Source organism: Hesperophylax consimilis, chromosome 12 (genome assembly GCF_061612785.1).
Source record: "Hesperophylax consimilis isolate HC1 chromosome 12, BYU_Hcon_1.0, whole genome shotgun sequence".
Classification (NCBI taxonomy): Eukaryota; Metazoa; Arthropoda; class Insecta; order Trichoptera; family Limnephilidae; genus Hesperophylax; species Hesperophylax consimilis.
The window spans coordinates 17,162,850-17,178,230 of record NC_142847.1 but is presented as its reverse complement, the minus strand read 5'-3'; the positions used below and the strand labels follow the sequence as shown (position 1 = coordinate 17,178,230).

The 15,381-nt window shown below is 34.8% G+C and overlaps 1 protein-coding gene across 1 annotated transcript in view; it reads left to right on the top strand.

Moving 5' to 3' along the window:
* The first annotated feature begins 12,913 nt into the window (after nucleotides 1–12,913).
* Nucleotides 12,914–15,381, top strand: part of LOC149419243 (membrane-bound acylglycerophosphatidylinositol O-acyltransferase frj-like) — a 28,318-nt gene continuing 25,850 nt past the window's right edge. The window contains exon 1 of the mRNA XM_089638168.1: nucleotides 12,914–12,980. Within this exon, the coding sequence (XP_089494294.1) occupies nucleotides 12,956–12,980 (25 nt within the window). The 5' untranslated portion in view covers nucleotides 12,914–12,955. The remainder of the gene's footprint in view (nucleotides 12,981–15,381) is intronic.

Below are 15,381 nucleotides of genomic sequence, written 5' to 3'. Positions count from 1 at the left end.
CCATAAAGCAAACATGGGATTTATTTTTAAGTGGGGCAGTATTAATTCGGACGAGTAGATTTTTTAGCATGGAATTTGAATAGCGCTGAATTTAAGGTGTGGTCAAATTATAATGCAAGTTAGTCTTATTTTTTATTAAAGGTAAACACATTTTTACAAGATAAGCGATTCATTGTAACGCGGATGACAGTACAGTTCATGATAGCTTTTTGTTTGACAAGCCCCCAAAGGGCACACAAACTCCAACGGCTCTGAGGGCTTTGAAGCAGAGAATGGACGGTTATCTCGAGAGTATTTCCTCCTGGGGTAAAAATAATCTCGTCGAATTTAATGTTTCAAAGACCCAATCCTGTCTGATTACGTCTAAAAGGGATCCAGATGATAATCTAGTCTCCTTCAACGGAAGCAATCTTCCGGACAGGCCTTCCATTGATATGCTTCGTGCAACTATAAGTGACCAGCTCAGGTACGGAGGCTCCATCGAAGCCAGAGTAAAGTTGGCCTCTCAGAAGCTGTGCGTACTGTACAGGGCCCGCAGATACTTTAATAGTACACAACTGCTGACCCTGTACAAATCGCAAGTGCGCCTTACTGTCGAATTTGGCAGCCATCTCTGGTCCGGAGCCCCTAAATACATGAAAAAAACTCTTGACTCTGTGCAAAAACGGGCGGTCCGTTTGACAGATTCCCCAATCTTAACAAACGGACTGCAATCTTTAGAGCACAGGCGTCAGGTAGGTATGCTGTCCTTGTTCTATCGGTATTACAATGGAAGATGCTCTGAGGAACTAGCGTCATTGATCCCTTCGGCACCGGTGCGTAGTCGGGATACACGCCAAACGCGCGCCCAATATTTGTACACGGTTGACATTTGTCACATGAGAACGGGTCGCTTCTACGATTCGTTCTTAAGTTCAACAGCTCGGCTGTGGAACGAACTGCCGGCCTCTGTGTTTCCTCCCTCCTACAACATGGGACTCTTCTAGACCCATGTTCACTCCTTCCTCTCCACAAAAAGACCCTCCACACAGCATCCCCAAAGATGACATAGGCCCTGAGGGAAATTATTTTCATCAGGGCCTCCTGTGTGGAGTTAATATATATATTAAAAAAAAGGTTTTATGCAAAGCACAAACGATAACACATTATTAGCCTGAAACACAAATATACATTGAAAAATCTTCCGAGAAAAAATAGTTCGATTCCCGTCGGTCGGTGTTTATTTTTCTCGGAAGATTTTTCATTTTATTTATTTAAACGCCATAAAATGGCTTTTACAATAGAGTGATACATTAGAGTGATTACAGAACAAGTAATGTGTACACAAAAATATTGTTGCAAGTGATACAGTTGTTAATAGAAGTGCAGTTAAACAATACATAATTAAAAGAAATATCTACTAGTATAAAAATAGTTGAATGAATACTAGGTTTGTATAAAACCTGACATAAATCGAGGTATGAGGTGTTTATGATAATGAATAGTAATTAATATAAAGTAAATTCTATTAGCCTAGAATGTTATAATAACAGAGAATATTTTATTTGAACAGAATATTAATATGTATAAAAAGGTGATTTTTTCACATGTATAATCTAGCAAAATATGATAATAATGTAATTAGTAGTGAGTTTATTGTTGCATTCAAAATTAATTCTACTTGGAATAGCTGGGCAAGTATCGCAAGCAGAGGCGGCTCTAGGGATTCAGTCGTGGTAGGTCATTTGAAAAAAATGTGTGACTAATCTTTATTTGATATTGTGAAAAATGCCCATATATTATTAACTATATCAATTTGTTATAGAGTTTTAGAGTCGCGGACTCTAAATAAATATTATGTTAATATAATAAATTGGAAATAAATACACAATCCATGTACTTACGGCAAATTATTTTTAAGATATTAAGTTTTAATGTAGTTGTCCACAACAATAAAATCAGTGTTTGATTCTATTTGACAATGATTTTTTACGTTTTTTGTTTTGTTTCATTCTAAATCGATAACAACATAAATAATTATTCTAATCCTTTCCCGAACTATGCAATTGAAAAACAACCATTGTTCCACACACTACAAGCGTGTAAAATGAAAAAACGACATTTGTTTATGTCACCATCTCTGTAAAACATATAATATTCACCGTGTTGTCTCCCCCACGGTCATGACCTAAGCGTCCCTAAACTTTCTTCGGAAGCTAATTTTTACTTCGACGAAAAATATAGTGCCATCTCGTTTATTCTATGGCGCGCGTAGGGACAGAAGATGCCAAATTGGACATTCTTTAAATTGACCCAGCGAATCGTGTGGACTTGTGAATGAAAGCTTCTATTAGAGACAACAGATGTCACTGCTAGTCACTCGCCGCCGCCGCTGTTTCGCGTTACATTTTACATAAATGTTTTGATGCACATAATTGATTATTATATTTATTATTGTTGTCTTATAATTTTGGGGGGTCAAACACCAATTGACCTAAGGGAAGAACCGCCACTGATCGCAAGTTAGCTTTAGTATAACAGGGCTGTCAACGATTTGTTGTTGTCAGCAGTTGTTCACTACATATTACAGTTGTGTATTATCATGTATTTCATACATATATATAAGCGTGATTCGTTTTTTAGATTTTTTTTGATTGGCGTGTCATTGTAATAAGTTTATAAATTGCATGTAAAAGTCACCCCTCTCCGAAAAGTGACTTTGACCACTATTTTTAGATCCCCATGTGCAATAAAATCTTCATAAACAAATGAATTTAGAAAAAAAAAGTTATTTAGTTTCAAAGTGTTAAATTCGGATATGCAGTCGATCGAATTCGAACAAAATCGAATCTATTTTTATTTATATTACACGCCCATAGTGGCTTTTACAGACATGTGATGTAATTATAATAATTTAGCACTAATAAAACAAAAGCTCACATTAATATGTATTTTTGAGGTATGTTATTATAGCATTCTTGTAACTATATTCCGTGCAATTGAACACATCAACTACATCTGAGAAAACATTGCCAACTGCATGTAATCTAGGTACAAGCGAGTATCTAAATGACTCAGTTCTGATTATTTTGTTGCAATTAAAAAGAATTTTAGATCGACTAGCTCTTGTAGGTATATGAAAGGTAATTAGACTCAATAAATCAGGGCTGTCTATAATACCATTAACAATTTTATAAATAAAAATCAAGTCGGAAACAAGTCTTCTATCTGAGAGTTTTAATAAGTTTAGTTCTTTCATCAAGTGATTGTAGTTTATTGTTTCAATTGGTAGACCGAGTTTATAGTTAATGAATCTTAGGAATTTATGCTGAATTTTTCCAATGGAGTCAGAGTGGATTTTGAAGTGAGGGGACCAGATAGAAGAATTATATTCGACTTGACTACGAACTAAAGAAGAATAAAGATTTTTAATGTAGAAATTTTACGAAAGTCTCTGCCATTTTGTAGAATGAAACCAAGCATTTTTAATCCTTTGTTGGTAATTGAATTTATATGTGATAGAAAGTTAAATTTTGAATCGAAAATAACGCCAAGATCTTTAATTTCACTGACAGAAAGAGAAACAAGTGAGAGAAACGTTATTTAGTTTATATTGGTAGTTAAAGGGTTGAGTGATTCTAGAAAAACTTATACCTAATGTGACATTTATTAATGTTAAGATGAAGTTTATTAAGTTGGCACCAATCTTGTAATTTGTTTTAGTTAATTTGAATGTTGGTACAGTCAGGTAGTGTTTTTATTATTTTAAATAGTTTTAAGTCATCGGCAAAAAGCAACACTTCAACATTGTTATCAAACAAAGTGACAATATCGTTACTTCCAAAAACAGTGACAATACGTTATTTATATTTTTGTATCAGGTTTTTAATTATTACATAAGAAGTTTTTTTTTAATTTCATTATATTTCTTATAGGAGTTGACGGACCAAGTTTAGAAAATGTGTTTATTTTGATGTTCTAAGATCTCGTTATTGTTATAGATTGACACATAAATGGCCTGCATAGCTCCAGTGAGCACTCAAGCCATATGAACATTGTGCTATCTCTCCTATTTCACTTTATTCCCGCAGAAGCCCTCCAATAAAGTCCACCAAGGGTGTGTCATTCAGCTATTGTGGTTATGATTCCACAACATATATTCTTAAGAAATATTATCTTATCCCCATCAAGGACATAGGCAAATGCGTGTTTCACGTTTCCTACAACTATTGGTGTTTTCTAATTCTTTAATAATTTTTTAATTGGTACTTTTTTTTAAAAATATTTTCCCACTCAACTGGTCTTTCCCGTCTAACGATATTGTAATTCCAAATTCTGATAAACTCCGCCCACTCTAACCCCTCCCCCTACTTCCACTTCTTATTTCCAATTGTAATCTATATTTAATTTTTGACTTTAATGTATACTTACTCCTTATGAGGTGAACTTCGTTCATGTAACATGTAGAGGTTGTATGTAATTAAGTGATGTAAACAAAGTTATTTATGTTTTAATAAAATAAATAATGCCATCACAAAGTGATAAGCTTCCAGAAGAAATCTTCCTATTAAATGATTGTTAATGGTCAAGTAATTTTGCGTATTGTTAGCTGCATATTTGAATATTTGCGCCAGTCATTTAGTTCGTTCTTATACCGCCAGAGGGGCAGAGTGGTCGAATTTTGCTTGCAGACCCCCTATTTGGGATTTACCCGAAAAATACGATTTGAATTCGACCAATCAGAGGGCCTAGATCGTCCAGACGCAAGCGTGATAATACTATCAGATAACTTGTCATCGTTCCGGAGCTCGAGTGCTTACCGCCAACGAACAAACAACAGTTCACAGCGACTAAGTGTTCTTAATTTATTCGTCATGAAGTGTTGTTTATAAGTTAGTGATCTGCAGTCGTGCTCTTAAAGAATGACAAGTTATCGACATTATTGATAAATCCTTTATCGATCGACCATGCTAGGTGCCATGATGTTCTGAGGTGGCAATTAACAGTCCTATCACACTCATCAGTTCACCCGTTTTGTAACAACTTGAGAGGAAAAAACCTAACTCGGCAATGAATAAATAATCACGTAATGATATTGGTTTGTTTTCTTACTATTACATTGATATCTCCTCATTGAATAAAGTATTGTGTTTAGATATGATTATATTATCTAAGCGAAGAGATAATGAGGCAATAATAATGGAGTGATTTAAAACAATTGTACACATTATACAGTGATAAAATATCTATTTTATTGGTAGTTTATTTGTTTAGCCATCCTTGTACCGTTTTTGAATGAATTTAGGATTTAATTAAACATTTATCTGTTTTTTATTGTTTTTACAAGAGCTATAGATTTTATTAATAGGTATGTTTTTTATGTGTGTAAAGGTATGTTAAATTTTAATAATTAAGATGATATAAGTAGACATTGAAAAGTAATGGCCAACAAAGAAGTCCATGAAGTTTGATGAGTCGATCCATCACTTCACCAACCCATAGGTGGCGCAAAGAGGAGGACGGAACGTGATCAAGGTCAAATTGGTACATGGAATATTAGAGGAGGAATGGAAAGAAGGATAAATGAATTGTGTGATACAATGGTGAGCAAATGTTTGGACGTACTTTGTATAACAGAGATTATGAAAAAAGCGAGCGGTAAAATGCAGAATAATGATAGGCTCGTCATTTGGTCTGGGAGACCAGATACGGAGAAGACTTGTTAAGGTGTTGCAGTGCTACTGTCTCCCAGAATGGTTGAATGTATGTTGCAGTATGAATGTGTAAGTCCGATAATAATGTGAATCAGATTCAAAATCGGTTTGACAAGGGTGTTTCTTGTTATTTGCTGCGCTCCTTTTCATTCTGAAAGCGACAAAGTGAAAGATGATTTTTGGACTGGTGTGAATGATGTAATGAGACTAAAAAATATGAATGTAAGGATTATAATGGCAGGTGATTTGAATGGGAGGGTGGGAATTAAACGTGACGGATTTGATTCGGCCTGAAAATAACGAACAGAATACTTGAAGTATGTTTAGAGTGGAACCTGTTGGTATCGAATACTATCTTCGATCTTAAATTCATCCACCAATATACGTGGGAAAAGGGAAATGAATGGTCAATTATTGATTTTGTAGTAATTGACTTGTGGCGTCGAGAGAATAATCCAGAATTAACTCATTAATAGTAAACAGCTCGACCTACTTAGGTACTTGCAAATTACTACCGAAAATTAATCGTAAACAACGCGACCTACCTACAAAAATACGTTGCAAGTCGGTCTGTAACATTACGCCAACTCACTAGAAGGTTCTAGCCTATCGCCTATGCGGAATAGCAGAGCCAACGAAAGTTCCAGTACGACCCAGTCTGAGCGAGTGTCTCCGTTTTATTTGCGATTTCACCTACCTACTGTCGCCGTCGGCTGTACCGTATAAATAAGCCCGACGCAGCGAGCAGTCAGTCAGCAAGGTTCAACGAGTTAGGACGATATTGCCGGCTCAATCATGGACTCCATTGGAACATCATCATAGCGCCTTGACCACCGTCCCTGGCCAGCGCTACACGGATCACAGCGCCCTGGTTCCAGCGCATCTGACCAGCGCTTCATCCATTCACTATGACCACCACGAGGAGACGCAGCATTCTCACTGGTCTACGCACCTCCCGCTCAACCGCCTACAAGGTCCACCGCACTTTCGGCCTTCCCGTCAGCACTGGAGTACCTGAAGACCCACGACCCACCCACACCGAGGACACAAGAGTTTTCATAGGGGCTGAGGTTAAAACTGACCACTTTCTGGTAGTGTCGAGAGTAAACCCGTTTCTTGGTAAAGTGGAAACTCCAACAAGAGTCAAAATAGAAAAAATTCAAAACGATAATGTGAGAAGTAAGTATCTGAATTGTTCAGATATGAGATTGAATGAGAAGGAAATTGACGGTCTAAGCATAGACGAAACATGGAACCACATACAAATGAGTCTTTGTGAATTTGCTAGCGAGGTTTATGGAATAAGTACGCAAGGTAGGAAGAAAGGTGATGCATGGTGGGATGATGAGATTTAATCACTGGTCTCATAGAAAGCATGGTTACGTCTGGTCCAGTGAGGAGAAGGATCGAGCAAAATAAGTGTATAAGGGATGTAAGAAAAAAGTTAGAGTTGGAGTGAAAGAATAAAAGAAACGCCTAGAAGAGGAAGAAGGAATCAAAATGACAAACGATTTCCAAGAAAATATTCAGTTGTTTTGGAAGGAAGTCAAAAGGTCCCAGAATGGCCCAGAAAACGAAAGAATGAAAGTGATAAAATCGAAAGATGGAAAAATGTGGACGAATGAGGAAAAAATAAAAGAGAGTTGGATGAAGTATTTGGAGGAAGTCTTCGAAAGTGACCTGAGAGATAGTGATTTCAGCGGCAAATCAGATATAAATGATGATGGAGTGAATGCTACCGAAATTAGCATGGATGAGATAAAAAAGATCGATTAAATGTATGAAGAATGGCAAGACTGTAGGTTTCGACAATATTGCTGCTGAATATTTTAAAGGATATAGCCGTATGGTTGTGCAATCTTTTTAACCAATATTTAAAGGAGGGTTAAATGTCTTTAGATTGGAGAAGGGCTGTGATCATGCCGTTATACAAGGGTAAAGGGTCACGTATTGAACGTGGGAATCATTCAAAAAGTCAGCCTTCTGACACTCATACATAATCTAATTGTACATAATTGTCAGCTAAATTGTAATTGCCACCCCTTGGAAAGTGTAGATTGTATCATGTATCTAGGTGTAAAGATTGATAAATTTATAAGATGGAATGACCATATCGATATGTTAACAAAGAATATCAGGAGACTTACATTTATTTTTAAAGAACTTCGACACATATTGGATAAAGAGAAATTAAAAACTGTCTATTTTGCCTTGGTCCAATCTCGACTTTCTTATAACATAGTATGCTGGGGATCATGTCTAAAGTCCAATGTTGAACCACTAAATATTACTCAAAAATTGATCCTTAAAGTGATGTACAAAAAAAATTATTTTTTCCATCCAACCTACTTTATAAGGAATGTAATGTTATGTGCATAAAACATCTATATATCAATCAAATACTTTGTCGATTTTTTATTAATATTTGCTGAAAGAACACAACAAATGCGGACAACTAGAATTAGCTCTACATTGAACTTTGTGGCGGTACATACTAAAACTTCTTGTGGTCAAAAAAATTATTTATATCAGGCACCACTTATGTTTAACATTCTTCCAAATCATATTAAGTCTGCCAATTCCTTTGTTAAATTTAAAAGGTTAATTAAGGTTTTTTTATTGACAGACGATTGTCTTAATATTTTTTCATCCTTATCCTTCCTTAAATAATCAGATTTTATATAAGTCCCATTTGCTAAAAATTGAATGACACCCTATCTGTCTTTATTATCTACTTTGCTTTTTCTTTTGAATAATGATTAATGATTAGTTATGGTTCAAATATTGTTACAATATACTGTCAAATTACCCATCTGGTAACACATCTAATACTTATTTTTTCTTTAATTTTGAAATATTTTGTGTTTGTATGTAGAATAACTTTATGTTTGTGATTACTTTTATGTTTGCTTCACTCAAATGTAAATTGTTAACCTCGATACAGGCTTAGTTCTAGTGAGGTTGATTTTTATGTGAAAAAAATGTTTTATGTTTAGTGAGATGCAATACATAAATAAATAAATTGGGCTATTAGCCTGCTAAGTTCAGTTGGCAAGCTGTATGATAAAATTTTGATTGAAATGGTAAGAAAGGAAACAAAGGATAAAATATTGGATGTGCAAGGTGCTTTTATGAGTGGAAGGGGGTGCATGGACCAAATCTTCTCATTGCGTATGCTCACTGAGAAGTTTCTGTCAAAAAACCAAAAACTTTTCTGTGCTTTTGTAGATCTCCAAAAAGCATATGACCAAGTCGACAGGAAAAAAGCTATGGAAGGTGTTGTCCAAGTATGGAGTGAATACGAATCTGACTCAGGCAATTGCGTCTCTGTATGAAGGAAGGAAGGGTGAACGGTGGTTTTACGGGGTGGTTTGATATCACTAAAGGTGTTAAACAAGTCATAGTCAAGTTAAAAGTCACCGTGGTTATTCAATCTACTCATGGATAATGGAAGATCTACAGTATCTCGTGTCTAGGATGATCGAAGTATGTATGAAGAATGAGTTAATGATGCATGTAAGTAAATCTAAAGTAATTGTGTTTTTAAAAAGAGAGAGTACGAAAACAGTGTGCAATATAGTTGTGAATGAGGAATACTTGGAGCAGGTGGATGAGTTTGTGTATTTATAAAGTATGTTTACGAGAGATGGTAAGGCCGACAGAGATATTGAAAGAAGGGTAAATGCAGGTAACTCCATTCATGAAAGAATGAACGCAGTTGGAGGCAGAAAAAAAATGTCCAAAGAAGCGAAGTTAGCAGTCCACAGTGGAGTGCTGGTACGTACCCTGATTTATGGAAGTGAGGCATGTAACTGGCAGAGAAAGGATGAAAGTAGATTGAATGCTGTTGAAATGAGATCCCTGAGGCGTATGTGTAGTAAAACCACGTATGATTGTGTGAGAAATGTGGAGATCCGCAAAGAGTGCAAGGCTGGTGTAAGCGTAATGAGTAAGATTAAGAAAGGGACACTTAGATGGTTTGGGCATGTAGAGCGAATGAGCGAAGAAAGGAGTGTAAGAAAGATCTATAATGCAAATGCGAATGGTAGCAGAAGTCGGTGACGCCCGAGGAAGACATGGCACGATCAAGTGAATCATTAGAACTAAAGGTAAATACTCCTCCCATAAACACGAGCTCCTGGAGCTCAAATTATGGAGTAGTAGAATAATAACGAAAAAATTATATATATAAGTCTGCATATTGTCATCATTTATAATGTTAATTAATTTACAAGTAATAAATAAATTTAAAAAAAATATATATATATATATACCTACTCAATTCGGACCATGTTAGAATAATAGAAGAGTATCTTTAAGACGATGCATGAATGTGAATGAGGCAAGAAGTGTGTGCCAAGACCGAGCTATTTGGCGGTCCGTCCTCTCTGGTTAGTTAGTTACAGAAATATTGTAGCGTTTGAATTTTGCTGAATTTCCCCATTTGTCTTTATCAGTGGTCTTAACGTTTTGTGTGACTGAAATAGATCACCAATTATTATTATCTACTCAAGTGATTTTCGGCATATTATGCTGAGTTTGTAAAACGTCTTGAGTTATCGCACGCCATAATATGCCTTTTTGACTCTCCGATTTGCTGCACTTACGATATTTTTATATTTTTTTAATAAATCCTAAAAATAAAGGATATACGATAAAATATAGGTGAATTCAACGGCTATATACATTAGGGTGGATCGATTTTTTGTTTTTATGTTTTTCTTAGCAGCGGGGTATGGAATGGATGCTCTATGGGGATACCTTTAAAAGTCATTATGACAGCATTAAGATATTTCGAGTGCAAGTACTGCCCCAAGTCAATTCAAATTTAAAAAAAATAGCGTGAAACTAGAAAAAGAAGGGTTTAATCTTTGCTCAATAAAAGTAGTTAAAATATAAAAAAAAATAACTTTTAATTTACTAATAATATTATCTACTAATCAAGAAACAATAAAAGTACCATTGCTACACAAAAAATCACAAACACCGTTAAAAAAAAAAGTCAAAAATCATGAAAGTTATTGTATTTTATAGTCCTTCTTCGAATTCAATACTGGCATTATTCGACAAGATTCTAGCTTGTTTTGTATCCACCCTTCACGTTTTTCAGGGCCGCAAACAGCAAAACATGATGCCGTTACCACTTTGATGCATCTTTCCGTGGCTTGCGTGTGACAGGGCATCATTCGGAACTTACACAAAATGTTGGATTCGATAATTTCGTGGTTTGCAATGGCATCAATTATTGTCTCGCTAGATATCAGTTTTGTAAGAGGTGCTTCTGATGTTTTTTTCCCAGTAGATCAAGTCAATATAGTCTTCTGCGTTGAAATTAAAAGTAGGTAGCTTAAATACTCCTATTGGAGAGAACCCCAACGTAAGTTCTCGGATACTTAGAATCCGTCTGAGAGCCAACTCTCTAATCTGTATTCGTTTGTCGTTTAACATACTAATAAGTATATTTTCGCTTAGCCAAAATACCCGTTTCGTTGAATTACGGGATCTACCACCTTTTTCAAATGCTCTGGAAGGTAACGAGACAATTTTATGGTTTCGTGGAGGTGTCTCGCCGGTTGAAGTCTGCTCTTGGTTGTCTCGAAGGCTGTGTTTTTTTTTTATTTTAAACCACATCGGAGCATACACTCTTAACACAAATTCAGTCAATATCACCTGATTTCTGTCGGATTCTTGGTTGATGTGTAAAGTCGGAGAATAGTTGTTGCTGAATAGTTATTGGCTGTTGTTAACCAACGCGAATGACAGATTTTACCCGGGTTTCTTTTCGTTAAGTTTTCATTACATTGTCTTTCGGCGATTGCTCGGCACATTTCCAATAAATAAAGCTGGTCTGTGCTAAGGTCGTCATGGGATTTCGTAATTTCATAAGTAAGGTTCATAGGTAAGTTGCATTCTATTGCTTGAAATTCTATCACAGGAAGATGTTCACAGTTCTTGAGTAACTTTCCTAGTTGGCCGCTAAAGCTTCTAGGACCTGTTGTCGTTCCATCAAGGTATTCGAAAAGGTGTCTCAAACTTAACTCATTAGCATGTAACTGACAAACCAACCACTGAAGTGGACGATGGAGCTTTCCTTCAACAAGTCGAATAATGCCAGACTTAGTTCCAGTATTAACTGCGGTTCCGTCACATCCGATAGCCACGATGCACGCTAAATCAATGGATTTTGCCACAAAATATGCAAACAATTTGTGAGCTATTGTTTTAGCATCGCTGAACTTAACGCCCATGTGGCCAATGTATTGTGAGCTAGGTTCTTTCAAAAGACTGATATGTTCTTCGATCACAACTTTTCTGCGTCCATCCTCCATGATTAATGTTTTATCCTTTGACCGTCAAACGATATCCAAATGCACAAATCAAAATGGGACTGGTTGATGGCAGTCAGTGTGGTCCTAGTTTTGGCACGAGCACGTCGAATCTTATTACGATCAATCACGTTTGTTAGATTATCTGTAGTCACTAATCAGAATCTTGCAATGTAGCGCAGACGATGGCAGCACCTACCTGATCAGAAATACTGTATCGATCCAATGTTCTGGATACAACAGATAGTCCACTGTCTGTTGGATTTATTACATACCAAAAAGGAGAAGATGAAGCAAAGTAATGTTGATTAGTTGGAAGATCAACGTTAGTAAAAGTTGAAACTGTACTGCGAGATATGGACGGTTGATCTAAAGATGCGCGGTGCGCGAGCGAGGCGCGAGAAAGTGGACTCGGCAATTTGTCAAATTTTCGCGGGAAAATAAATATTATCACATTTTTTTAATATTATTATTTAAGGCGCGACAATTTTTATTCATTATGAAATGTAAAAGTAAAAATTAAAGTGTCTATATTGACACAAAACTGTTTTATAAAGGGACAATTTTTTACCAGATTTTAAATAATTCAACTGCTTTGGGGCAGTACTTGCTATCAAAATTTTAAATTGATATTTTATATGCTTAATTGTATGTACCTAGAGCATCTATTCCGCACCCCGCGAAAACTAATTTATAAAAAAAAAAAATTCCATACAGTGGCGATCCACCCTAATATACATTGACTAATTACATGTAAATGCTGCAGACTCTTGCGGTTCGTAGCTTAGCGGGTACAAATTCCCACTGCCAACAATAATGTAATAACAACAAAAAACATAATGGACCCGATCAACTTATATTATAATAACATGATTTTCTTCGAAGACTTCAGTAGTGATTTTGGTATAGAAGACGAATAGTGTTGAAAATAGCACCATGGATACAATTTTCCACAATTTAGGTGCGTGTGCCGAGTTTTATTTTGTGAAATATTTTTGCTGTATTGTTTTAACCCAACAACATTGGAAAAAAACTTCTATTCAAATGAGTTAGCCTAAGAATTGAACTCAAGGCGCTCTATGGGGCCAAAGGGTACATTTCACCGCAAAATTCAGTTTCGTCGTGGGATTCAATCACTGAATCTAATTTCTAGGTCCTTTGACTTTTTTATGATGTGATTATTTGTAGGTTTTCCCGTTAATAATTTATAGACATATCGACAATTTCGATGAAGTTTAAAACCCACTTAGATATATATACACGGTGACCGGATAAACCATCACAATGATAATTCATGACATCTTTAAAAAGTTATATAAAGTCATGGAAATTGATGAAACAAAAACCTTATTAGCTGGGTTAAGTAGGTTAGGTTAGGTTAGGTTAGGTTAGGTTAGATATTTTTTTTCATCGTTTCTAATGAATTTATATCACTTTTTAAAAGTGTGTTGAATTATCACTGTGTTGAGTTATCATGGAACCCCGAAGATTTTAACCCCGAAATTCCTGAGCATATTTGGAGTAAAAAAATCAACCCGTTCAAAACTAAAGTTATTTCACTATGATACAGCTATATTTAAAAATGTTTTTAAGTAGATGCACGCACCGCGATGAAACGCTGCGGTATTAGAATAGCTAAAAAAGCCAAACCGCATACAAACACGCACCATGGCTGGCGTTTTACCTTAATTTAATGACTTTAGGTGGCAATCACGCATGCACAATGCACATACGGTCATAAATGCACTTCTTCGAAATTGCAGTAGTCAATATACGAAATAAATTTTGGTCCTATTTGGCTCAGTTGTCGCGGTTGACTCCAGTTCCTGGGAAGGAAGGTTCAATACTTAGTCAAACATACTCATTAAGTTATTCCAAAAAATAAATATAAGTTATTCCAAAAAGTCAATAGATGTCGCACATTAAAATAAAAATAAGATATATTTATCCAAGACACTGTCTGGATTGCATTAAGTTCAAATTGAATCATGTGATCATACATCAACATAGCAGCCGATAAAAATGAAGATGATGTTGGTAGTTCTTACTCGAAGTATGATACAGTTGCATATGACCGAAGGACATAGGGTCCCATTAGCAATTGGTAGAGCGGTGCCCCGGAAAGGCAATGGACTTCGGTTCAAGCAATATATGTGACCGTATCTTTTCAACAATGAAATATGTTTATTTTATTTTAGCTTTAAAAGACATTTTAAAAGTTCACAGTAGTTAAAATTAAAAGTTCACAGTAGTTAAATTTAAAAGTTCACAGTAGTTAAATTTAAAAGTTCACAGTAGTTAAAATTAAAAGTTCACAGTAGTTAAATTTAAAAGTTCACAGAAGTTAAATTTAAAAGTTCACAGTAGTTGAAATTAAAAGTTCACAGTAGTTAAATTTGAAAGTTCACAGTAGTTAAAATGAAAAGTTCACAGTAGTTAAATTTAAAAGTTCACAGTAGTTAAAATTAAATCCCTTGGGAGGAAGGTAAGTTTTTGTAAGTTTTTTACAAACAACAAAAACCCTTGGGAGGAAAGTTCAGTCCTCAGTTAAACCAAAAAAAATAAAATTAAATACAATTATTAATTAAAACAGATGTACTATGTACAGTAAGAAAACTACATTTTTTCTATTTTCTTTAAAATATCAATTTTAATCATTCAGTTTAATTTGTATTATAATTTTTTTTACTGCGTAATCTCTATTATTATGTTTATTACATTCCTAAACACCTTATTTAATTTTATTTTATAAATATTTTTTTAAATAGAACCTGGTAATAACATTTTTTTATTATTATTTTAATATAGATCATAGTTACATTAATACATATATATTTTGGAAAATATAATATTTAGGTACATGATTGGTCATGTATACCTTATCAGAAAAGAGAAGCTCTTGTGCCTGATAAGGGAGCCACGATTCTTACTTAGATTCAATGTTATAATATGATGTTACGTGTAAAATATAAATATAATATATATATCTATATACATATATTTTTTTTAAGATTAGGTTTTTTGGAAAAAAAGTTTGATTTTATTTATTTGTTCTTGTTGGTTCGTAATACAGCGCAATTCGGAAGGGAGATTATTGTAGTTTTTTATGGCTTGGTAAATATAATGGTTTTGCATTTGAGTTGTTTTAAAGATTGGCGTAATAAATTGATTTCCATTTCTCATCAGTTTGTAAAATTCTTGATATTCTGTGTTATTTTTTTCTTTACACATTTTTATAATTGAAGTTCGCTTAAATATATCATCAATATTTGGTACTGGAAACAATTTAAAAAGCAATTTTGTTGGGAAAGTAGAGTTTTTTTTAAGTATTACCTTTATAATAATTTTTTTCGAGACTTTTA